Source organism: Leopardus geoffroyi, chromosome D4 (genome assembly GCF_018350155.1).
Source record: "Leopardus geoffroyi isolate Oge1 chromosome D4, O.geoffroyi_Oge1_pat1.0, whole genome shotgun sequence".
In the NCBI taxonomy this organism is placed as follows: domain Eukaryota; kingdom Metazoa; phylum Chordata; class Mammalia; order Carnivora; family Felidae; genus Leopardus; species Leopardus geoffroyi.
In genome coordinates, this window is record NC_059342.1 from 2,217,963 (window position 1) to 2,243,585 (window position 25,623).

Below are 25,623 nucleotides of genomic sequence, written 5' to 3' on the forward strand. Positions count from 1 at the left end.
CTATGACCCAGCAATAGCACTGCTAGGAATCTACCCAAGGGATACAAGAGTGCTGATGCATAGGGGCACTTGTACCCCAATGTTTATAGCAGCACTGTCAACAATAGTCAAATTATGGAAAGAGCCTAAATGCCCATCAACTGACAAATGGATAAAGAAGATGTGGCTTATATATACAATGGAATACTACTTGGCAATGAGAAAGAATGAAATCCTGCATTTGCAGTAACATGGATGGAACTGGAGGGTTCCATGCTGAGTGAAATAAGTCAGTCAGAGAAAGACAGACACCATATGTTTTTACTCATATGTGGATCCTGAGAAACTTAACAGAAAACCAGGGGGGAGGGGAAGGGGAAAAAAAAAAGTTACCGAGAGGGAAATAGGCAATCCATAAGGGATTCTTAAATACTGAGAACTGAGGGTTGATGAGGGAGTGGAGAGGGGGAAAGTGGGTGATGGGCATTGAGGAGGGCACCTGTTGGGATGAGCACTGGGTGTTGTATGGAAACCAATTTGACAATAAATTATATAGATATAGATGTAGATATAGATATAGATATATAAAACGTTAAACAGAAGTGGATTGTTTTGTTCCTGATTATAAATAGAAAGATTTCAATGTACCAGTAAGGATGCTTTGTGGTAGGTTTAATATAGACACATTTCTCAATATAAGTTACCCTTTATTCCTTGTTTGCTAATTTTTTATTAAAATAAATTTTAAATTCTACTGAATAATTTTTCTGCATCTTCTGAGGTGTAACATGATTTTTATCCTTATTTAATCTGTTAATGTGGTAAGTTGCATTGATAGGTTTTCTATTATACAAACCTTACATTCCTAGAATAAACCTATCTTGACTATGATATATTGTCTGTTTTTAAAATATATCACTGGATTTGTTTTACTGACATTTTGCCATTTTGTATCCATGTTTATAACTGACACTGGCCTATAATTTTCTTTTCTCTTTATGTCTTTGTCGGGTTTCATTATCAAGTTATGCTAGCCTTGTAAAATGTTGGGAATATTCACTTATTTCTATTATCTGGGAACGGTATAAGATTTAGAATTACTTTTTCATTGAATATTTAGCAGAACTCACCAGTGAAGCCTGGAGCTTCCATTTTGTGGAAGTTTTTTCCTTTTAAGTCAGGTTTATGTGCAGATCATTGAATTTGGACAAATGTACACATCATATACCACTACCACAAGATGTAGACCATTAACACCAATGAAAAATCTTTTCATGCTCCTTTGTTTTCAATCCTCTCTCCTTACCCAGGCCCAGGAAACTGCTAATTTGGTTTCTATTCCTAGAGTGGAATCAACCAGTATATAGCCTTTGTGACTGGCTTCTTTCACCTAGCATAACGCCTTTGAGATTCATCCATGCTTGTGTATGTATCAGGATTTTGTTCCTTTTTATTGCTGAGTGGTATTTCACTGTGTATATAGATGAACTACAACTTGTTTATCCACTCACCAGTTGATGAACATTTGGGTTGTTCCTATACCTGGCTGTTTTCAATAAGCTCCTATAAACATTCACACGCAAGCCTTTGCACGGATATGGCAGTCACCTTGCAGAGGCAGATTTGCCAAGTTTGGTTTGGATGTCCAGACTGATGATGCTAGCACGAATTAAGAAAAGACTTCTTTTTGTAAAAAAAAAAAAAAAAAAAAAAAAAAAAAAAAAAACATTTGTTTTAATGTTTATTTATTTATTTTTGAGAGAGACAGACCACAAGCCGGGGAGAAGCAGAAAGAGAGAGAGAGAGAGAGAGGGAGACACAGAACCCGAAGCAGGCTCCCGGCTCTGAGCTGTCAGCACAGAGCCCGATGTGAGGCTCAAACTCACAAACTGTGAGATTATGACCTGAAGTCAGATGCTGAACCAACTGAGCCACCCAGGCACCCCAAATTAAGAAAAGCCTTCTTACTCACTTATTCACATAAGGAGGCTTTCTGGGGAAAGCAGAATGCCTGCCAAGCAGGCCCAAAAAATGACTTAGAAGATCAAGGAAAGGAGACTGGCTTGGAGTTTTATGGGAGTGGGGCTGGAGGAAGGTTCCAGAGCATGGGCAGGGACTTGTGTGGTTTGAGCCTCATATCTTCACGAAAGCAGTGAGAGAGCACCTGTGTTGAGGTATTATTAGCTTGCATGAAACTGGGAAGAAGGGGAAGAGAGAGGTGTTAGGCTTAAAAATTGTCCAAAAACATCAAAAGATGTTAGACTCTTTCTTACGGTACACATGTATGTTTTTTTACTCTTAGGTAAACACAAGAAATGGGATGGATTGCTGGTCTGTTAAGTGCATGTGTAACTTGGTAAGAAACTGTTTAACCATTTCCCAAAGAGGATGAACCATTTTGTCTTTCCCACAGCAGGCCAGGAGAGTTCCTACTGCTCCACATCCTGGCCAACAATTGTTATTTTCCACTCTTACCTTTAAAATTTTACCTATACTAGTAGCTGTGATTGTAATTTGCATTCCACAGTAACTAATGATCCTGGACATTTTTCAAGTGCTATTTGTCATCTACATATCTTCTCTGTTAATTTCTGAGGAAACTCTCAACTCTGTTCAATTCTTCTTTTAAATGAATATAGGACTCTTCAGCTTTCTGACTCCTTCTAGCAGGGTAATACTTTTGTAGGATTCATCCATGTCATCCAGACTGAGAATTTACCGGCATATCATTATTCATGATATCCTCCACACTCTCCTTAGTAATGTCCTCTTTCACATCCCCACTGTTGGCTTTTTGTGCTGTTTCTTTCTGTTACTTAGTCTTCGTAAGGAGTTGTCAATTTTATTAGTCTTGTCAAAGAGCCACATGTTAACTTTTGTTGTTCCTTTTTATTATGCATTTTTTTGTTTTATGAATTCATTGTTTTTATTGTTTTATTTCCATTTTTGTTTTCCTGTTATTTTTTATAACATTTTAAGATGGATTAGAAGCTCATTAATTTGTAGCTTTTTTTTTTCTTTCCCAATATAGGCCCTTATGGCTATAAAATTCGACCTCATCCTGAGTTGGCTGCACTTTGCAGGTTTTGATTCATAGTATTTTTTCATCATTTGTTCAAAAGTAATTAAATTTCTCTTTCAACGTGCTCTTTGACATGTGGTTATTTTGTAGTAAGCTTAATTTCAAAACATGGAAATTTCTGATATTTTTGTCACTTATTTCTAAAATAATTTTATTATGGTCAGCGAACATACTTTGAATAATAGTAATTCTTTACTATTTACTGAGATTTGATTTATTTCCCAGTATATTTCATTTTTTTTTTGTAAATGCTCTGTGTACTTGCAAAGAAAATAGATTCTGTAGTTGTAGATGTGATGCCCATATTGGGAAGTAAACTGTGTACCTCCTTATATTCTCGAGAACTCCTGCTTCTTTCTCTTGGTCAGTGAGCTACTTGAATTAGTTTACCTTCTAGTACTTGGATGAAATTCAATATCATGTCAGTTTACAAAAATTAAATGACAGTCATTCTCCAACTTAAGAAAATATCTGAAAGCCAGAGAACTTTATCTTCTGTCAACACAGGGTGGAATGCAAAGGAGTTTACATTTACAGCCTCAGCAGGTTTTATGTGAAAATCAGGCCCAGATGCAGGATGAGTAATACTCTAATATTTGGGATTGGGATATTTGGAAGCACAATCTGATAATTTTGAAACCCCTCCCCCTCATGTCCCTGAACACTTCCTGATGGCAGAAACAGCGTTTTCCACATTAGCCTCACCTGAAGTGGATGCCTTAAATGATGATGTTTGTCCTTCTCAGGACCTACCTGCCCCTCCATTCCCCCGACTCCTCATTGTCTCTGTGTTGATACCAAGAGTCAGGTACCAGCACAGCCTGGGGAGAGAAATAAAAAGTCCTCCTGTGAGAAAAAAATGCCTATATAACAAAAGGTATTACAGGAGCTGCCTAACAATAGGGCCTGGGGAGTCTGTGTAGAAGCGAATGTAGAATTTAAGAGCAGAGAGATCATTTATTGACCCGGGCACTCACCTTTGATTCATGACTTTTACTTAAGCACAAATACCTAAAGCCATCTCAGCAGACTAAGGACAGGCAAAGTTGGAGTGGCAATCAAGATGGTTTGATCTGCAGGGATCTCAGGTTGTGGCTGATACCACAGTTCTCTAGGGTGATAATTTATTTACATAAACAAGCAAACAAAATAAATAAATAATTAGCCGTTTGCTACCTTAATGGAAAATCAGGGTCCCACACCCAGGGCTCAGCTCTAAATTTACACACTCAGAGTACATGAAGTGGAAGGTCAGTCCCCCTTTAGTAACACTCCTGTAACTCCACGCAAATGTACACAGTAAATATTCCTGCAACCATTTCTCAAAGGAACTTATGGCTATTTCCTGGCACTGGGTAGATCAAGGTCAGGTAGGGATGTTTCTTCACAGGTGATGGGCAAGCTGCTGCACTTGAAATATCTCTCCACTTAAATAACAACAATGAAAATAATACATTGTGGGTCTCTTTGGAATTTGAATTTGGAGGAAACAAGTACCAAAGTTAGGAATACTCTGATTCATTTATTGGATAACCCCAGAGGCTGTCAAATTCCCAAGGGTCCAGAGAAGACCCCAACTGTGGCACAAGCTGCCCTCCTTCTTGATCCTAGAACTCAGCAGGTCGGAAGTTGCTCGTGAGATCTACGGTTGGTAAGGACGTTGTTTGGAATCTGGAAAGCTCCAATAGAGAAGACAGAACAGAGAGGTATGATTTGGAGTAAACTGATACCCTCTATTTGAAGGTATCAGTTTGAAGAGCAGCTCTCATGCCCTGGTAGTTACAGATCACCCCACCACAGGACACAAAGTAAACTGATACCCTCTATTTGAAGGTATCATTTGAAGAGCAGCTCTCATGCCCTGGTAGTTACAGATCACCCCACCACAGGACACAAAGTGACAAGTGATCTGAGTTTGCCATCATAAACTAGATTTGATATGATCCGTCAACACAGAAATTGATATGATCCATCATCACAGCAATGATCAATCGTGTAATGGTAGTGGCCCATTTGGGACTGGGCTTAAGCGGGGCCATAAGGCCCAGGTAAATCACAGGAACAGGTGGCCCGGACTCCTACCTGTGCTGCCTCTCCCTCAACCAGCACCCATGTTTCATGGGGGCTTCCTATGACTAACCAGCATAAAGAAATGACTCAGAGTGAATCAAAGCTAGGCTGGCTCATTATGTGGGTGTTGGCTGAAATGGTCTGCTGCTGCACTCCTGCCTCATTAGAATGCCACTTGGGACATCCCTGAAAGACACCATGAAAGGAAGTCCTTCAGGTGAGCCAAGCTTGGAGTGGCTCTGTTAGTAATTCATTCATATGAAAGAAAACGACTAGAGGTACAGAGACATATGGACTTTTGGCAGTGGCAGATGGCTTGTCTGGTCAGGGGCCTAGAAGGGTCTGAGGTCTGAGAAAGAGATGTGCAGTAGGGCAGACAGCATGAGATCTTTGTGTCTTACTTGAAAGCCTGCCAGAGACCACACACTGCAGAAAAGGCTCTCAGTATTACTGGTAACAGGATGACCATCTTTTGGCTGCCATGCCAGACAGGCTATTCTTGACAACCCAGTCCTTGTGCAAAGGCCCGTGAACAGTGTCAGGGGTGAGAGCTAAGCACAGGCCCAATGGCAAGGGCTTCCTATGTCAAGACTGACATAGTTGCCACCATTGCCAAAGGCCCATCTAGTCGACAGCAGACTGATGCTATCAACTTGGCACCATTAATCACAAGGCATGATTTTGTCCTTATGACCCCTGCCCATGGTTCTACCGGCACATCACCCAGACACCTGCAGAATGCCTTACCTGTGATATCCCACAGTCCTGCCTCAGAACAAAGGGCCCATTTTACACCAAAGGAGGTGTAACCATGAGCTCATGACTATGGAATGCATTGATCTTGTCCCCTACCCATCATCCAGAATTAACTGGTCTGATATGATGGTGGGATGCCCTATTGATGGTTCCCCTAAGGTGCTGGCCAAGAGTCAATACTTAGTGTGGCTTGGATACCATCTTCCAATCCAGGATGTGGCATACATTCTGAATCAATAATGACTGATGACCAGTAGTGCCAGTATTGCTAGAATACATGAGTCTGAGAACCAACAAGTGTAGGGGTGGCCCCCTCTCTTATGACAGACCACAACCCTACATATTTTTTTGTTTCCTATTCATGCAACCTTTGGCTCTCTGGGATTACAGGTCCTAGCTCCTGGAGATATGAGTGGAGACACTTCTTTCAGGGTTACAGCAAACATTCCTCTTAAGTAGAAGCTATGACTACCACCTGACTATTCTCTGTTCTTGGCCAGTGGCCCAAAGGTAAAGAAAGGATTGGCTCTGGTGATTGGGATTGTAACTGACAAGCATCAGGGACTAGACTGCTAGTAGAGAATCAAGTAGAGTGGAGTGTGTCTATGTAAATAACTGGGTATCTCTTAACTGTCATACCCAGCAATGACTTTCAATGAGCAAGGAAAACCACCACAACATCACCCTGGGGATGAAGGTCTGGATCACCCCACCAAACAAGCAACCCACAGAGCCCAAAGTGCTGCTTAGAGTAAAGGGAATCCAGCAGAAGAACTCTTGCTCATTTTGCTAGTGCTCTGGCACAGGTGTTCAGATTAGAACAGGTCATCATCAACTTGGAGATTCCAATCACACTTGCAAAGAGTAAGGATGCCTTTGTTCTCAGTCAAGGGAGGAAAGCTGTACACAATGGGAGTGATGCAAATGGTGGACTAAGCTGGGACACAAAGCTTGTACACCTTCTCCAGTTCCTTCAACCAGTTCCTGCTCTCCTGCGATTGGCACCCCATCTACCCCAGGCTGCCCCAAACTTGGAAGTGACTGAGGCATATACTGCAGGGCATTTGGAGCTGGCTCTCTGTCAGCCACCTAGGTGCTGGATGTGCATAATGGAGGTGCACAGGAGTCAGCCTCACACTGAACTAGGACTTCAAAAAGCTATACCCTCAGAGCAAAGAGATTAGCATCTAAGTCTGCCCCTCCTGCCAGATGCAGGGAATAGTAGAGAATGCAGCCTTCTGATGATCAGAACAGGGGGTGGGCAGGGACATGGTGGGGAGCTGAGACACTGTTACCTGGAACCCACACTACTGGGAACACATACCTTGGATTGGCCAAAGATGTTCAGATGCGAGCCAGGTAGAGGCAGCTTCCATCATTGTGTCGCATATCTCTATGCGTCTGCACACTCGGCATCATCCAGCTTTCTTTGTTTCTTTTTATTGGCCAGCCTAATAGTACAAAGTGATAGGTCATTACTGTTTTATTTTGTTGTGATTACTAATGATTTTGAGCACTTTATCCTGTACTTTAGGATTTGGTTTCTTCTGCAAATTATGTTTCCTCTTTGCTCAATTTAGGGGTTGCTGTCAACAGCATGTCTTAATTTTGGTTATGGTGTCACTTGTACAAAAGATTTAAATCTTTATATAGACTAATTATTTTGCTATAAGTTTTGCTTTTGTATTATTTAATCCTGCTTTAAAAGCCTACTCTTTTCTAATTTTTTCCCTATAACTTAAAAAAAAAGTTTAGATCCTTCACACATAAAAACTTATTTTTGTGCACAGTATGAGGAAAGGATCTGCTTCATTCCATGTGGATAGCCAGTCCTTCCAAGATCACTTACTGAAGCATCATTTCTCCATTCTGATTTGAAATGTCACCTATTGTATACCAAATTTCAAAATATACATAGGTCTGTTTCTTGATCCTCTATTGTCTATTCATGCACTGATGCTGCTGGTCTCGATAAAATTTAACTTTGTCTTCATAATTCACAGGGCAGGTCTACGCCTTCCTCTGCCTTTTTGTTTCTGCAAGATTGTCTTGACTACTCTTGTACTTGTACAGATGAATATAAATCAGATAATCATCTTTTTACATTCTATTTTTTAAACGGTAGCAATTTTATCAGTATTGCTTTCAATATATGGCCTCTTAAAAGTAGTAATTCTTCTATCATGAACATGGGTTATCTCTCTATTATTTATTCCTTTAGAAAAGCTGTGTTTTTTCTTCATAAAGTTTTTTTCATTTTAGATTATTCCAAGGTATCATAGTTGCCAGTGTTGTGGCAAATGGGATAATTTTCCTATCATATTTTCTAATTATTATTATACTGATCTCAATATGTTACACTGATTTCAAATATTATTTTCAAATCATGCTGATTTGCTAATTCTAATGCTTTTCTTAGGTTTCTAAGGGAGAAGGTACTGTTTGGAAATTACAACAAACATCCATTTCTAATATTTTTAGAATTTAATTTTTGAAAATTTTACAATTAATCAGCACCTCCAGGGCAACACTTTTTTTTTTAATACAATTTATCGTCAAGTTACCTAACATACAGTGTATGCTCTCGGATTCAGAAGTAGATTCCCATGATTCATTGTTTACATACAACAACCAGTGCCCCATCTCAACAAGTGCCCTCCTCAATGCCCATCACCCATTTCCCTCTCCCTTGCCCCTCCATCAACCCTCAGTTTGTTCTCTGTATTTAAGAGTCTCTTATGGTTTACCTCCCTCTCTGTTTGAAACTATTTCCCCCTTCCCTTCCCCCATGGTCTTCTGTTAAGTTTCTCAAATTCCATACATGAGTGAAAATATATGATATCTGTCTCTCTCTGACTGGCTTATTTCACTTACCATAATACCCTCCAGTTCCATCCACGTTGTTGCTAATGGCAAGATTGCATTCTTTCTCATTGTCAAGTAGTATTCCGTTGTACATATAAATCACATCTTCTTAGCCATTCTTCAGTTGATGGACATTTGGGCTCTTTCCATACTTTGATTATTGTTGATAGTGCTGCTATAAACATTGGAGTACATGTGCCCCTATGAATCAGCACTCCTGCATCCTTTGAGTAAGTTCCTAGTAGTGCTATTGCTGGGTCATAGGATAATTCTATTCTTAATTTTTGAAGAACCTCCATACTGTTTCCAGAGTGGCTGCACCAGTTTGCATTCCCACCAACAGTGCAAGAGGGTTCCCATTTCTCCACATCCCCATGAGCATCTGTTCATTCCTGAGTTGTTAATTTTAGCCATTCTGACAGATATGAGGTGGTATCTCATGGTGGTTTTGATTTGTATTTCCCTGATGAGAAGTGATGTTGAGCATCTTGTCATGTGTCTGTTGGACATCTAGATGTCTTCTTTGAAAAAGTGACTATTCGTCTCCTGCCTACCCATTTCTTCACTGGATTGTCTTTTGGGTATTGAGTTTGGTAATTTCTTTATAGATTTTGGATACTAACCCTTTATCTGATATGTCATTTGCAAATATCTTTTCCCATTCCATTTGTTGCCTTTTAGTTTTGTTGTTTCCTTTGCTGTGCAGAAGATTTTTATCTTGATGAGGTCCCAATAGTTCATGTTTGCTTTTATTTCCCTTTCCTTTAGAGATATGTCAAGTAAGAAGTTGCTGCGGCTGAGGCCAAAAAAGTTGTTGCCTGTTTTCTCCTCTAGGGTTTTTGATGGTTTCCTGCCTCACATTTAGTTTTGACTCACATTTAGAGTTTATTTTTGTGTATGGTATAAGAAAGTGGTCTAGTTTCATCCTTTTGCATGTTGTTGTCCAGCTCTCCCAGCACCATTTGCTAAAGAGACTCTCTTTTTTCCAATGCATACTTTTTCCTTGTCAAAGATTAGTTGGCCATACATTTGTGGGTCCAATTCTGGGTTCTCTATTCTATTCCACTGATCTATGTGACTGTTTTTGTGCCAATATGATACTGTCTTAATGATTACAGCTTTGTAGCAGAGGCTAAAGTCTGTAGTAGAGGTTAAAGACTGTGATGCCTCCAACTTTGGTTTTCTTTTTCAACATTACCTTGGCTATTCGGGTCTTTTGTGGCTCCATACAAATTTTAGGACTGTTTGTTCTAGCTCTGAGAAGAATGCCGGTGCGATTTTGATTGGGATTGCATTGAATGTGTAGATTGCTTTGGGCAGTGTTGACATTTAAACAATATTTTTTCTTCCAATCCATGAGCATGGAATGTTTTTCCATTTCTGTGTGTCTTCTTCAATTTCTTTCATAAGTTTTCTAAAGTTTTCAGCATACAGATCTTTTGCAACTTTGGTTAGGTTTATTTCTAGGGATTTTAAGGTTCTTGGTGCAATTTTAAATGGGATCAATTTCTTGATTTCTCTGTCACTTCATTATTGGTGTATAGAAATGCAACTGAATTCTGTACATTGATCTTACATCCTGCAATTTTGCTGATTTCATGTATCAGTTCTAGCAGTTTTTTGGTGGAGTCTTTCGGGTTTTCCACGTAGAGTATCGTGTCATCTGTGAGAAGTGAAAGTTTAACTTCTTTGGCAATTTGGATGCCTTTTATTTCATTTTTTGACTGATTGTTGAGGCTAGGACTTCCAACCCTAAGTTAAACAACAGCAGTGAGAGTGGACATCCCTGTCATGTTCCTGATCTCAGGGGGAGAGGTCCCAGTTTTTCCCCATTAAGGATGATATTGGCTGTGGCCTTTTCATATGTGGCTTTTATGATGTTAAGGTATGTTCCTTCTATCCCGACTTTCTTGAGGGTTTTTACTTAAAAAGGATGCTGTATTTTGTCAAATGCTTTTTCTGCATCTTTTTTTTTTTTAAAGACAGTTTCTTTCTTTCTTTCTTTCTTTCTTTTTTTTTTTTCAACATTTATTTATTTTTGGGACAGAGAGAGACAGAGCATGAACGGGGGAGGGGCAGAGAGAGAGGGAGACACAGAATCGGAAACAGGCTCCAGGCTCTGAGCCATCAGCCCAGAGCCCGACGCGGGGCTCAAACTCACGGACCGCAAGATCGTGACCTGGCTGAAGTCGGACGCTTAACCGACTGCGCCACCCAGGCGCCCCGCTTTTTCTGCATCTGTTGACAGGATCACATGGTTCTTATCCTTTCTTCTATTAATGTGATGTATCACACTGATTGATTTGTGAATGTTGAACCAGCTCTGCAGCCCAGGAATGAATCTCACTTGATCACGGTTAATAATTCTTTTTATGTGCTGTTCAATTTGATTTGCTAGTATCTTGTTGGGAATTTTCACATCCATATTCATCAGGGATAATTCTTCTTTTTAGTGGTATCTCTGTCTGGTTTGGGAATCAAGGTAATGCTGGCTTCATAGAATGAGTCCAGAAACTTTCCTTCCAGTTCTAGTTTTTGGAACAGCTTGAGAAGAATGTATTAACTCTGCTGTAAATGTCTGGTAGAATTCCCCTGGAAAGTCATCTGGACCAGGACTCTTATTTGTTGGGAGATTTTTGATAACTGATTTAGTTCAAATTTTCTATTTCTTCCCGTTTGAGTTTTGGTAGTGTGTGGGCACCTAGGAATTTGTCCATTTCTTCCAGGTTGTCCAGTTTGTTGGCATATAATTTTTCATATTCAATAATTGTTTGCATTTCTGTGGCATTAGTTGTGATCTCTCTTCTTTCATTCATGATTTTATCTATTTGGGTTCTCTCTCTTTTCTTTTTGAGAAGTCTAGCTAGGGGTTTATCCAGTTTGTTTATTCTTTCAAAAAAAAAAAAACTGTTAGATTCATTGCTCTGTAATACTGTTTTTTTTTTTTATTCTATATTATTTTTGCTCTAATCTTTATTATTTCTCTTCTCCTGTTGGCTTTGGGCTTTTTTTGCTGCTCTGCTACTAATTCCCTTAGGTGTGAGGTTAGGTTTGTATTTGGGATTTTTCTTATTTCTTGAGATAGGCCTGGATTGCAACGTATTTACCTCTTAGCACTGCCTTTGCTGCATCCCAAAGGGTTTGGACTGTCATGTTTTCATTTTCATTTTTCATTTCATTTTTTTGTGACCCAGTATGTGATCTATCTTGGAGAATGTTCCATGTGCACTCAAGAATGTGTATTTGGCTGCTCTTGGATGAAAGGTTCTGAATATATCTATCAAGTCCATCTGGTCCAGTGTACCATTCAAGGCCATTGTTTCTTTATTGATTTCCTGCCTATAGGATCTGTCCGTTGTTGTAAGTGGAGTATTAAAGTCACCTACAATTACTGTATTCTTATCAATAAGATTACTTGTTTGTGATTAATTGATTCATATATTTGGGTGCTCTCAAGTTGGGGGCATAAACATTTACAGTTGTTAGCTCTTCTTGATGGCTAGACCCCGTAACTATGATATAATGCCCTTCTTCATCTCTTGTTACAGTCTTCAGTTTAAAACCTAGTTTATCTGATATAAGTATGCCTACTCCAGCATTCTTTTGACTTCTAGTAGAATGGTAGATGGTGTTTCATCCCCCTACTTCAATCTGAAGGTGTCCTCAGGTCTAAATGAGTCCCTTGTAGACAGCATATAGATGGATCTTTTTTTTTTTTAATCCATTCTGATACCCTATGTTTTTTTATTGGAGCATTGAGGCCATGCACATTCAAAGTTATTACTGAACGATACGGACTTAATGTCACTGTGTTATCTGTGGGTTTCATGTTTGTGGTGATCTCTCTGGTCCTTTGTAGTCTTTACAGCATTCCACTCAGAGTGTCCTTTAGGATCTCTTGCAAGGCTGGGTTAGTGGTCATGAACTCCTTCAGTTCTTGTCTGGGAATGCCTTAATCTCTCCTTCTATTCTAAATGATGGCCTTGCTGGATAAAGGATTCTTGGCTGTATATTTTTCCTATTCAGCACATTGAATATTTCCTGGCAGTCCCTTCTGGCTTGCCAAGTTTCAGTGGACAGGTCTGCTACTACCTTTATGTGTCTATCCTTATAGGTTAAGGCCTGTTTTTCCCCAACTGCTTCCAGAATTCTCTTTATCTTTGTTTTTGCCAGGTTAGCTATGTTATGCTGTGTTGAAGACCTATTTTTGTTGATTCTGAAGAATTCTCTGTGCCTCCTGGATTTGGATTTATGCTCCCTTACCCAGATTAGGTTAGTTCCCAACTATAATTTGTTCAAGTAAACCTTTTGCCCCTTTCTCTCTCTCCTTCTTCTTCTGAACTCCTATGATATGGGTATTATTACATTTCACTGAGTTAGTTCTCTAATTCTCCCTTCATGGTCTAGCATTTTCTTATCTTTTTCTCAGCTTCATACTTCATCTTCTATTTCACTTATTCTCCCCTCTGATTCCTCCATCCTTGCTGTCATTGCATTGTTTATTTTGCACCTCATTTACAACATTTCTTAATTTGTCGTGACTATGCCTTAGTTCCTTGATCTCTGCAGCAATAGATTCTCTGCTGTCTTCTATGCTTTTTCAAGCCCAGCTATTAATCTTATGACTATTATTCTAAATTCTTGATCAGTTATATTGTTTTTATCTGTTTTGAGCAATTCTCTAGCTGCCATTTCTTCCTGGAATTTTTAGTGAGAGTTACGTTTTGTCATTTGGGCTAGTTTTCTATCCTTCATGTGTTTTAATAGCTTGTTATGTGTCCTGCACCTACAAGCACTACTATATTAAAAAGGGGTCATACACTGTCCAGGGCCTGACCCTTCAGGAGGTGTTTTTGGAGTGTGTTGCGTGCTCTCTGTTGTTGTGACTCTGGTTGCTTTCTCTTCTTACTCATAGTGGCAGTTTGGATCTTCCACCAGTTGTGGTTTGACTTGTTCATTGAAGTAACCCTGGAAAAATTTTAAAAAGGGGGGTGGTGGTGGAAGAAGCCTTATCCCATAGAAAGAGAGAAATGATGGTGGTGAGGAAAAGAAAAGAAGAAAGAAATTGACCAGGCAGAGAATCAGAGAAACTACATGGTTTAATCCAGAGAGAGGAAAATAAAGGAGATACAGAATACGTGTAAAAAGACTAGATTAAAAGTGTCTACTTAAACAAACGGACAACCAGAAAAGAGAAGGGAAGAAATGAGGAAGAAAGAAATGAGGAAGAAATGTGTGTGTGTGTATATAGACACATACATATACATATATACACATATATATGTACACACACACACACATATATACATATGATATATGTATATACATATAATAACAATATATATGTATATAATCTATAATAAGAATAGACCAATAATCATATCAGAAAATGCAAAACCACTGGACCAATATATGACAGTGCCTTGGAGTCAGTGGCTGTGCTGGTCTGGAGGAGAGGCTGTCTGATTTGTCAGCATCAATCCCGCTCTTGTAGATACGCAGTTACCAGGCATGGAGGGGCACAATTTGTAGAGGTGAGTCCTGCCTCCACTGTGGGCCTACTGTCCCTTCCCTGAAGCCCCACCTTGTTGGATGGGGAGAAAAATGGTGAAACCCCAGTCTCTCCTTCCTGGACTGGGTGTCCAGACCACTCTGTTCAGGTTGTTCTCACAGTGCTGCGGGGGCACAAACAGGCCAGTTTGTCCCATTCCACAGTCTCCCACACCACCCAGGCACTCAGCTGGGATTCAAACCCTGATGTCTTAAGGGATCCCACTCCACAAGCCCTGGTTCTGGGGTTGTGCCACTCCACCCAGCCAGATGACAAAGGGCTTCTGGCTGGTGGGCACCTGCAGGGTCTTTTGTCCTTGGAGGCTATATACCTTCTTCCCACAGCACTCAAGGGACAGGACTCCTCTCTCTGACTGCACCTCTGAGCTGGCTACTGAGCCCAGGGCTGGGCTCTGCCTCCCCTTTCCCCCAGGGCATATGTGTAGGGCAGCAGACCCCAGTCCAGAGAAAGCCCTGCAACCCTGGATTGTGTTAGGAATTTGTTTCTTCTCTGTTTTTTTCTGTTCCCTCGTCTATGGTCTGGATGTTTTTCTTTTGTCCAAATACAATCCTACACAGTCTCTTCCTTTTGTCTCTCCACCGAAGGGGATTCCTCCCCTCCATGCCTACACTGTCCATTTCCTCTCTCCCAATTCACAGTCATGCACCTATGGCCTGCCAAGCTATCCTCATGGGCCCCTGGAGATGTTTTTGTCACTCTGTAGCCTGGAATTCCAAGTCTTCTGGCCTCAATACTGCTATGTTTGAGGGACAAGGGAACTTTGGGTCCCCCTACTTCTCCACCATGTTGACTCCTCCCCCTGTAGGGCAATACTTAATTATGGTGGTGATCAATGTCACACTTACCTTGTTTCTAGCATCAGTGGAAACATTTCTGACCACTCATCAAGCATATTTGCTCTTTTGTATCCCCTTTATCCAGTTAAGAAAATTATCTCCCATTCTTGTTATTTTGTACTTTCTACTTAACCCATCAATTATTTAAAAGTGAATTTTAGGGGCGCCTGGGTGGCTCAATCAGTTAAGCACCTGACTCTTGGTTTCAGCTCAGGTCATGATCTCACAGTTTGTGTGTCCAAGCCTTGTGTCAGACTCTGCACTGACAGCATGGAGCCGGCTTGCGATTCTCTCTCTCTTCCTGTCTCTCTCAAAATAAATAAAAATAAACTTTAAAAAATAAAAGTGAATTTTAAGAGTGATTGTGTTTGTGGTAACTGTCTTTTTAAAAAGGCATTATTATAGTTAGTAATTAATATTTTAGAAATTGTTAAGATGTCACCTGTGGCCAAGAACTAGGGAAATTTTTTCAGTATTTTCTGTACTTATACAGAATATCTTGGGTGTTGCACCTGCAGTAACAGAGGCTCTGAGGAAGGTTGAGATTTCCCTGCTGGCAGGAATCAGAGGTGCTGCTAAGGCCCTCATGCTCCCCGGCAGCATCAGCCCTCAAAGGGAAAGAAGCCTCAGAACTTGGATTTAGAGTACCTGGGAGCAGGACACACTTCCTGTGTTTCCCCCAGGCTGTGGCATCACACCTCATAGATGTTGCTTTTCCCTGAGGAGCACATCTGCCAGACTCAACACATGGTTTCTCCAAGAGTCTCCTGTGCTCGAGTTAGGGCAACTCTCTCCCTAAGCCTCCCGCACCACAGAGCTGTCCTTGGGCAGGGCCATCACACCCAGACGTGACACCATTTAATGCTGCTGCCAGCACACATGAGGCCCTGGTGGGCTGCCTTCCCTAAGAACTGACCACACTGCTTCCCCAGCTATCACATGTCCACACCTCTCGGGTGGCTTGTACCCTCACCAGTCCCTTATCGGACCTCCCCTCTTTTGCCAACATTCCAACCCCTTTCCCGTGTCTTCAGCAAAAACTCCTCTATCTCAACTTACCTGAATCTTCCCTTTATCTTCTGAACAGCTATTTCCTTTCTTGCTGTGTCATGTGTGTGTGTTTTTCAGCGAATTTTTTGCCTCCTCTCCCTTCCCCCATGGCTGTAAGCAGGATGCACTAGGACCGCTGAACACCCGGTAGGACTGTGATGGGACAAACAGAGAGTTCTGACTTCAAGCTGACAAAGACTTTGGGTTTCCAAATGCCCACCTTATGTAAGGTATTCACACGAGGGGAGGCTGAGCGAAAGATATATGGGGATCCACTGCCCTGTTTTTGCAACTTTTCTGTAAATGTAAAATTATCCCAAAACAAACCTTAGATTTTAAACGGGGGAGGACACAGATCTTCTCCTCTTGGGTAAATAACTGCATCTGGGCTTCTATGGGACACAGGTGCTATGTTGGGTATAACGTGCAAGTACTGGGCAAGGGGGTATCGGTACTGGACAGCTGAAGTGGCAGGCTGTGGTAGCGAGCTCTTCATCCTCATTGTCTGTTTCTCAGGAACTTTTCCTAGTTTTGAAGAATTTCTCACAGTGTGAGTCTGGACTGGGAGCTGCTCTACTGAAGCTTAAAGGGTCAGACTCTCCCATCCTGACCTGGATGGTGAGGGCTTGCGGCAAAGTCAGAAAATCACACTCACATCCTGGTGTTCCTAGCCTTGAAGTCACCCTTCCCCAGAAGCAGCTGGTAAGTTTTCAGACGGTGTCAGTGCCACAGATGCAGTGGCAGCAGCGTGGAAGTCTTGGGGAAAACAGGGACGATAGGCCAGACACTGCTGGAACAGGCCCTGCTTCCTATGGTTCCAGATCTGTTTCTCCAGCTCCCCCCCCCCCCCCCCCCCCCCACTGACCCGGCACACTTCTCTATCTCCTTCCAGTAAATTGCTTTCTTGGTGTTAGTTACCTAGCTTTCTGTCCCTGCTGCCTGTAGCTGAGTACCCCAGTGACCCACCCACCAAAGCAGCCAGGGCCTCCCTGTGGACCAACTCCAGGGATGCCATCTGTACAAGACACAGAATGGCATCCCTAGAGCTGGGCAGTGTGGTGCCACACAACCATTTATTAACGTGTGCCTAAAGCACATAACAGAATGGGGGGGAAAACCATTTCCTTACTTCGTTACATATCTAACAACAAAATAATCATGGTACAAGCCCAGCCCCTTGTACTTGGGCCTTCTGGCATCCACTCCTCTCTACCACTTACTATCTGAACAAGCTTAGGCAGGGGGCGTGGCAGCTGGACAACAGGCCAATAATGGGTTACTCTCCCATTACTGGTCCTGTTCCTCATGTGAAAAACAGAGACATCATACCTCTTTAACTGGTTTGTGAGGATTAACAAAAAGTCACATAGCACAGTGCCTGGTCCATAACAGGTATCTGAGAATTGCTCATTTCTGTCTCGATGGTGATAAGTCATCATTTAGTCTGTATGTAGACAAGCTCTTCACCAAAGTGAGATGATCTTCAATTGATGCAGTCATCTGAGCCATGCTGCACTCTGAAGCAATATGACCTCAGAATACTCGTCCCAATGTTCCTGGCTTCCACACCTACAATGCTCATACTGTCGCCTTCCACGTGGGTGAATCCACTGCGAAAGGAAGGGACAGGTTGCACGTTAACTTGAGGAAGAGACATGTGGTTAAGTAGCGAAGCCTTTACACGGAGAATGGAGTGCAACGTCCTGACCGTCTCCAGCCAGGGCACCCCATCTGTGTTGAGACTTGTGTTCACTCTAACAGATAGCAAGATGATCACATTCTGGAGTGGGGACAACAGCTTGGGGCCCTCCTGACAGCAGCTGCCTGAATCACAACGATTCCAGCTGGTCTAGAAACATCTCCTGATAGAGAAGAACTGGTATCCAATCCAATCTTGGCGGGGTAGAGTCATTTCCCTGGAAGTGAGAATCAGCCCATCAATTCCTGACCAGTCTCAGTGAAAGACAAATGCAGGAGCTAATGGGGCCATCATTTTCTACAGTGTTCTCTTCACCTAGAAAGACCGACAGTGCTGCTCTGAGCATGACAGAGAACGAGCCGGTGAGAGAACCAAACCAACCGAACCACACAAGGGATTGGAGTTTCCTGCAGAAGCTGTTTCTGGCTATAGATTGCTTCTAAAAACACTGCCACTCTGACTTTTATGAAATACCTTTTAGCTTGGAGTAAATTCCACACTGACTTACTGAGTTTAAGTAGCAACTGAAGTTCTACTTAACTTAGAAATTAGTATCAAGAATGCAAGGTGGCATGTCCAGACTCAGAAAACTGCAGCACTGGACAGTCTACACTGGGGCTGGGCAGGAAGCAGGCAGCATAGTCAGTCAGCCAGTGGTCCTCACGGTTTGTTGGCAAGAAAAGTTGAACCAGCATCTGCTTCCTTTCTTATTCTCTTTAGAGAATTCCTTAGTCTTTTCTCGTCCATTGATTTTTAGTAAGTGTGCAGAGTTGTGCAACCATCACCACTATCCAGTTTGGATTTCCATCACTCCAGAGGATCCGTGGGGCGCGTCGGCAGTGAATCCCCTCCCACGCCCAGCCCCAGGCAGCCTTGTTTCTACAGACTCATCTTTTCTAGAAGGGTCATGTAAATGGAATCATACAACGTGGTCTCACACATCTGGCTTCTTTCATGTAGCACAATGTTTTTGTGGTTCACCTACAGTGTCCGTGTCAAAAAGCTGTTCCCTGTCACTGTGGAGTCAGATTCCCGACTGAATCTATCCATTTACCAGCAGATGGGCACTCACAGTATTTGCACTTTGGGGGTATGTTGAATAAAGCTAAGAACATTCATGTACAAATCTCTGTGTAGACATAAGTTTTATTTCTCTTGGGTAGATACCTGGGAGTATGCAGCTAGGTTGCTGGTAAATTTATATTTAACATACCTGTCTTCCCTATTTTCTTTAGAGAATCAATAGGTATTCACAGATGATAACATTTTGGGAAACTGAAAAGCTCTCAGAAAGTACTGGTTATGTCTTGCAGCATTCAAAAGATGCTGGAAAAAGTTTATGGGGAACAGCATGAAACAAGATGGCAGGATTTCTTGTTGTCAAATGAAGCTCCCCAAGAGAAATTACCACTCAACTAAGGATTTCCTGAGGAATCTGTTTTCAATTAGGAATGGGGCATAATTCATTATCATGATTCATTCCAGGGTCCTGATTAAAGCACATGTTTTATTTTTATTTTTTAATTTATATTTATTTTCTAATTTTTTTAATATTTACTTACTTAAAAATTTTTTTTAATGTTTATTTATTTTGAAGGGGAGAGAGAGAGATGGAGCATGAGTGGGGGAGGGGCAGAGAGAGAGGGAGATACAGAATCCAAAGCAGGCTCCAGGATCCGAGCTGTCAGCACAGAGCCCAACATGGGGCTCGAACCCACAAGCCGTGAGATCATGACCTGGGCCGAAATTGGACACTCACCACTGAGCCACCCAGGAGCCCCAACATTTATTTATTTTTGAGAGAGAGAGACAGAGCACAAGTGGGGAAGGGGCAGAGAGAGAGAGGGAGACACAGAATCTGAAGCAGCCTCGAGGCTCTGAGCTGTCAGCTGGTGCAGGGCTCAAACCCACCAACTGCGAGATCATGGCCTGAGCCAAAGTCGGATGCTCAACCAACTGAGCCACCCAGGTGCCCCTAAAGCACATTTTTAAAAAGATATTTCTTAGTGTCCTACTTACTTGCCACATTGAGAATGGTGTCATTTCAGTGAAGGATGTATTCACCATTCTACATCCATGTAATTCAGTGTGTAAAAACACATATGAAAAAGAAGATTCTAAGAGTGCTACGTGCTCAGCATGAAAGAACAGGGTCATGTCAGTGAATGGATGTGTTGTGTAATGCATGGGTATGTGTTTTAAAAGACAGGCAAAAAAGAAATGTCTAAAAGTGCCACTTGCCTGCTAAGTTGAGAACAGTGTTATTTCAGGGAGAGGCTGTTCTAACCACTCAGTAATGATGTAGAGAATTCTTTAAAGACGCGTACAGAAAAGAGAGGACAAAAAGTGTATTTTGAGGCTGACATGGGAGCACAATCCCTGGCAGGCAGCCTCCCCACCCAGCCTCTTTTCAGCGACCATGAGGACAAGTGTGTGTGCTGTGTGTCCCTCAGAAGACAGAGGCTTTCCTGCCGCTGCAGAAGGAAGCCATCACCGACAGTCCGAGTGTTTGTGGCCTATAAATCGGGACCTCCCCAACCTGAGAGGCTTGTCGCAAAGGCCTCTGGTCACTCGCAGACTCAGCACCACAAGGCCGCAAGACCCCCACGCTGAGGGCAGGGGCCTGAAGGGGTAACAGCACTGGGGCATTAACTAGCGAAAATACAGCACCTACAGATGTGAACGTGGCCTCGAACTTCAAAGGAATTTAAGGAGGAATCCTGAGTGATGAAGCAACTGTGAAGATGCCAAGTCCTCAGAATGAGAGCGTCTGGTGGAGAGGGGGGCGGGGGGCACAGTGGGCCTGGGTGGCTCAGTCGGTGGAGTGTCCAACTCTTGCTTTCACCTCAGGTCATGATCTCATGATTTCATGGGATGGAGTCCTGCATCAGGCTCTGTGCTGACAGCACGGAGCCTGCTTGGGATTCTCTCTCTCTCTCACTGCCCCTCCTCCACTCATTCATACTCTCTTTCTCAAAATAAATAAATCAACTTTAAAAAACAATAAGAAAGAGGGGCGCCTGGGTGGCGCAGTCGGTTAAGCGTCCGACTTCAGCCAGGTCACGATCTCGCGGTCCGTGAGTTCGAGCCCCGCATCAGGCTCTGGGCTGATGGCTCGGAGCCTGGAGCCTGTTTCCGATTCTGTGTCTCCCCCTCTCTCTGCCCCTCCCCCGTTCATGCTCTGTCTCTCTCTGTCCCAAAAATAAATAAAAAAATAAAAAAAAAAAAAAACAATAAGAAAGAGAGCATCAGGCTGTCCAGTACAGTTTGTTTAGAAATTTAAGAGAGAGGGTTAAAACCGACTTACAGGCCAGTTGTCGTTAAGATTTAAATTGACTCTCTAGTTAATTCTTTACCCTATCAGAAAGTTGAGTTGTTTACTAAAAATGAAGATTCTTCTGTGTTAATTAGGAGTTTGCTTTAATAATTATCCTCGAATGACAACTAACTGAAAACTCAGAAACGAAGTAGGTTATAGAAATCTAGTTTTTAAAATATTTGGTTTTGGGCTTAGTGTTTTTTCATTTACGAAGGTAAGATGTTTGCCCCAGGAGGTCGAATTTACCCCAGACCTCATACCAAGTAACCGATGGCTGTCAGCGCTCTTGTCGTGAGCAGGCCAGGGGAGTAAGATCCACGGCCTGTCTACTTTGTAGAACTCACTGTGGCAAGAAGAAACATAAGTGATTCCAAACACTACTTTTAGAACCCAAAGCAAAACTGCCTTCTTCGGGACTTTCACCATCTCACTCCCACTGACCCCGCCACCACCTGTACGTGGTATATGGTTTCGGAATCACATGAGAGCTGGACTGCAGGGCGGTGCTGGGCCCCCCTGGGCATCACTACGCGTCCCCGGGGGACTGTGAGCAAAGTATCCACATCCCAGAGCCTCTGTTTCATCTGGAAAAGCGGGTAACACCAACTTCAGGTGGTAGCTTTGTACATTAGAGGAGATAATGTACGTGATGCTTAGCATCTTTTTTTTTTTTTTTTTTTTTAAGCAGAGTAGGAAATAGCATCTGAGCAGTGACTTGCCTCGGGTGCCCAGACAGCGAGGGAATGGCGGAGCTAAGACCCAAGCCGCAGTCTCACCCTTTCCAATGGCCATCTTACAGATGCCGCTGGCAGGCTAGGTGAGGCCACTGTGAAGGAAAGTGGAAGCAGTTACCTGGCCCATCTGTGGGAGCCCCCAAGCAGGTGATAGCAGCTCTTGAGGACGGGAGGCTTCGTTTCTTTATTCCACACATAGACTCGCAGGGATAGGTCAAAGGAAGCGGTGATGACTCGGCTCTGGTCCTTGAAATGAAAAGCCAGGTGAGGTGGGGCCACGGGCTCTTCAGGTGGGGGTGCAACACAGGCAAGCCCACACTCACCACCCACATGGACGTGATGGGCCTCTGGTGGTCCTGGAAGGCTGCCAGCTGCACCCCGTGGATGGTGAAGAGCGCCAGCTCCGACCCGGACACCAGCAGGATCACCTGAGAGCCGTGGCCCTTCATGAGGTGAGGAGGGGTCATGGAGTTGGGCAGGAGGAAACTTGCCATCTGTTGTACTTTGTGAAAGAAAAACACACAGACTGTCATCTTGCGATAGCAGCTGGGGGTCCAGAGCACACGGGCCTCACCGAATATGCCGTGCATGGCACTGGAAAGAGCAGCACTTTCGTGGTCACGCCTACGTTCAATCCCAACCCAAGCGTCCACCCGCTGGAGCCTCCCGTTCACCGGCTCTCCAACACCGATGCCAACACCCTAGTTACGGGCACTACAAAGATTTGAGGCAATATGCATGTGGAAGTGACAATATCTGCACACACACCCTCCAGGGAATGGGCCCCCCCGCGCTTCCCATCTACGGCAGGGTGAGGTAAGAAGTGGCTACATGAGAACTAGGACATTCACAACATCTGCGAAAAACTGCTGTTGACAACACTATCTTTTATACTGTGTGGCATTCCTCATTTAAAAACAATTAATTGGATCATTTCCTTATGGTGTTTAGCACCAGGAAAAAAAATTACCTCTTTTTTTTTTTAACGTTTATGTATTTTTGACAGAGAGAGAGAGAGAGAGAGAGCGCGCGCGAGCATGAGCAGGGGAGGAGCAGAGAGAGAGGGAGACACAGAATCTGAAACAGGCTCCAGGCTCTGAGCTGTCAGCACAGAGCCTGATGCGGGGCTCAAACCCATGAACTGTGAGATAACGACCTGAGCCAAAGCTGGACGCTCAACCAACTGAGCCACCCAGGCACCCCAAAAATTACCTTTCTTGAAGAATTCATGCTTGTATCAGACAAGGGATTATATTACACATCCCATTTCCCTTTTTTCCTCGGGTGCTAGGAAGCTCAGAGTAAAGTTTATTGTCAAATGATGATATGAAAACAAATGAACATAATATAAAAGAAAAACTGCTAAGGGCCACAGGGCTGGCCAGGCACAGTGACGTGTGGTTTGGGAGACAGAGAAGGCAGAAAAGGAGATGACTGTGGGTCTTATTTGCCTGCTGGCCTAGGAGCTCCTTGGGGAAGAAATGGTTGTGGCTTTTAGTCACCTCTGTGCACACTGAGGACTGAGAAGAGTGCATTTGTCAGAGTTGTGACAAGACAGTGAGGAGGCGAGACTACGTGGCCGGCGGTCACTGTCTGGCTTCCGGGGCCACAGCAAGTGCTCAGCCACTCGGCCAGCACATACGATCACAAACAACAAAACAATTGTTGGGCCGCTGTATTCACTGAGAGGGAAGAAAAGCGGCCTGAAGGAAACCTGAGCAATCTGTGCTTGAAGCACCACAGCACAACGGTGACAGTCCTGGCACGGGGATCCTTACCCACGACGTCCACTCCTTCCCGTGACCGCTTGGTCCCGAGCTCGTAGGTGGTGATGACCAGCTGCATGCCGTTGGCATTTCTGTGCGTCACCATCAGCCTGGCTGTCTCGTCAGGGGCCCAGCAGGCTCTGGAGGTCAGCCAGATGGGTAGAGTGGTGGAGACGGGAGGCTCCTCCTCCACCAGACACAGCAGGGAGCGAGTGTGGAACACCTGGGGAAACACCATCACGTGGCCCATGCCGCTGACAACCACCCGGGAGCGCCGCAGACCCACACCCAGTGACCTCACTCTGTCTTACGGGGTTGCTGGAACCACCTGTGCACCCCCAGACGCTGGGGCCAGCCCGTCTGGTCTGACGGGAAACGCCTCGCCCACCAGTCCCGCGTCGGTCAGTGTACCAGGACAACCGAATCAATGACTCTGGTGGTTTGGGGCAGCGCCTGTCCCTGACATGCCTCTGCTTTCCTCTCCTATCTGCTTGCAGTCTGCTTCAGATGCCTCCTCTGTCCCTGGACCATCCCGTCAAGGTGCCGGTGCCGTTGGCGGGCTTGGTCCTGCACCGGAAGCCACCCTCCTAGACGCATCCACAAGCCCGGGCACAGGCCCCACCACCTTCCGTGCACAAAGCCAGGCCCCCCGAGCAAGGGACATAGCCCACCACTGACCTTCGGGCCCAGGTCTGAGTTCTGGGTTGAAGCGAACACCCACTGGCAGTCAGGAGAGCAGAGGAGACTGGTGGGGCTGCTCGGGAACACGCGAGTCCTGGACCGCAGCTGCAGCTGGGGCACCGTGAGCGCATACAGGAAGCCCTCGGCACAGGCCACCTGCAAGGCAAGGGCCACGGTCAGCACGTGGCCTCACCCCAGGGCAGAGGTCAGCTGCCTGCCCGCCTCCCTGCTGAGGCAATGCCACCTCCTCACACCAGAAACAGGAACGTCCGAACAGGAGGTAAGCCTCCAGAGGGAACCCTCCGCCCGCCCTTTGCAGCCTCCGGGCAGGACCTTCAGTGATTCTTCTCTGTGTGAGACTCAGGCGCTGTCTGCAGACTGCCTTTCTGCCTGTAATACTCCCTGGAACTAGTTCTTGTCAGAGGAGACTTCCCACGACCTTTCACTTTCTCTCACTGCAGTGGAAATGGGAGCTGTTCACAATTTTGGCCACTGCAGCACTGAGCACTCCTGTGCATTAGCTTTCTGCACCGACACGAGGATTTCCTCCTGAGAGATCCCGAGAGCGGCTTTATTAGGTCAAAGAGCATCAGACTGAGACTTTTGGCAGAAGAAAACCAACAAGCTTTTCAAAAAAGATCAACCTGGGGTGCCTGGATGGTTCAGTCGGTTGAGCATGTGACTCTTGATTTCTGTTCAGGTCATGATGCCAGGGTGGTGGGATTGAGCCACACTCAGTGTGGAGCCTCATTGGGCCCTTTCTCTCTCTCTCTCCCTCTGTCCCTTCCCCACTCATGCCTTCTCTCTCTTTCAAAGTAAATACACATTTGTTTTTTAAAGCTCAATCTGGGGCACCTGGGTGGCTCAGTTGGTTAAACATCCGACTCTTGATTTCAGCTCAGGTCATGATCTCACGGTTTGTGGGTTCAAGCCCACATTGGGCCGACAGTGCACAAAGCCTGCTTGGAATTCTCTCTCTCCTCTCTCTCTCTGCCCCTCACCCTGCTCACATGTGTGCTCTCGCTCTCTCTCTCTTTTCACAAGAGAAACTTAAAAAGTTTTTTGAAAAGAGCTCAATCTATGTTCTTATGCATGTACAAAAAAATACCTTTTTCTCATCCAACTTATTACAATGCTAATCTTTGAAAATGTTTGCTCACCTAATAAGTGAAAATAAAAGCCTCAACCTTTTTTTTCTATTTTTAACTTTTTTT

At 43.8% G+C, this 25,623-nt stretch overlaps 1 protein-coding gene and 1 long non-coding RNA gene across 4 annotated transcripts in view; both read right to left on the reverse strand.

The window, feature by feature from the left end:
• Positions 1–1,889: 1,889 nt before the first annotated feature.
• Positions 1,890–7,846, reverse strand: LOC123593810. Its single transcript, XR_006710550.1, has 3 exons — positions 7,212–7,846; positions 3,767–4,740; positions 1,890–2,174 (listed from the first exon to the last, which is right to left on the reverse strand). It is a non-coding gene; the product is annotated as an uncharacterized LOC123593810 (long non-coding RNA).
• Positions 7,847–17,264: 9,418 nt separating this feature from the next.
• Positions 17,265–25,623, reverse strand: part of LOC123593811 (F-box/WD repeat-containing protein 12-like) — a 48,956-nt gene continuing 40,597 nt past the window's right edge. For 2 of the 3 annotated variants that reach the window (XM_045470331.1, XM_045470333.1), the window contains exons 6-10: positions 24,407–24,565; positions 23,741–23,951; positions 22,286–22,464; positions 22,081–22,208; positions 17,265–17,820 (exon numbers count right to left, since the gene is read on the reverse strand). In XM_045470331.1, the coding sequence (XP_045326287.1) occupies positions 17,694–17,820; positions 22,081–22,208; positions 22,286–22,464; positions 23,741–23,951; positions 24,407–24,565 (804 nt within the window). In that variant the 3' untranslated portion in view covers positions 17,265–17,693. The remainder of the gene's footprint in view (positions 17,821–22,080; positions 22,209–22,285; positions 22,465–23,740; positions 23,952–24,406; positions 24,566–25,623) is intronic. The other variant, XM_045470332.1, reaches the window with a different exon arrangement.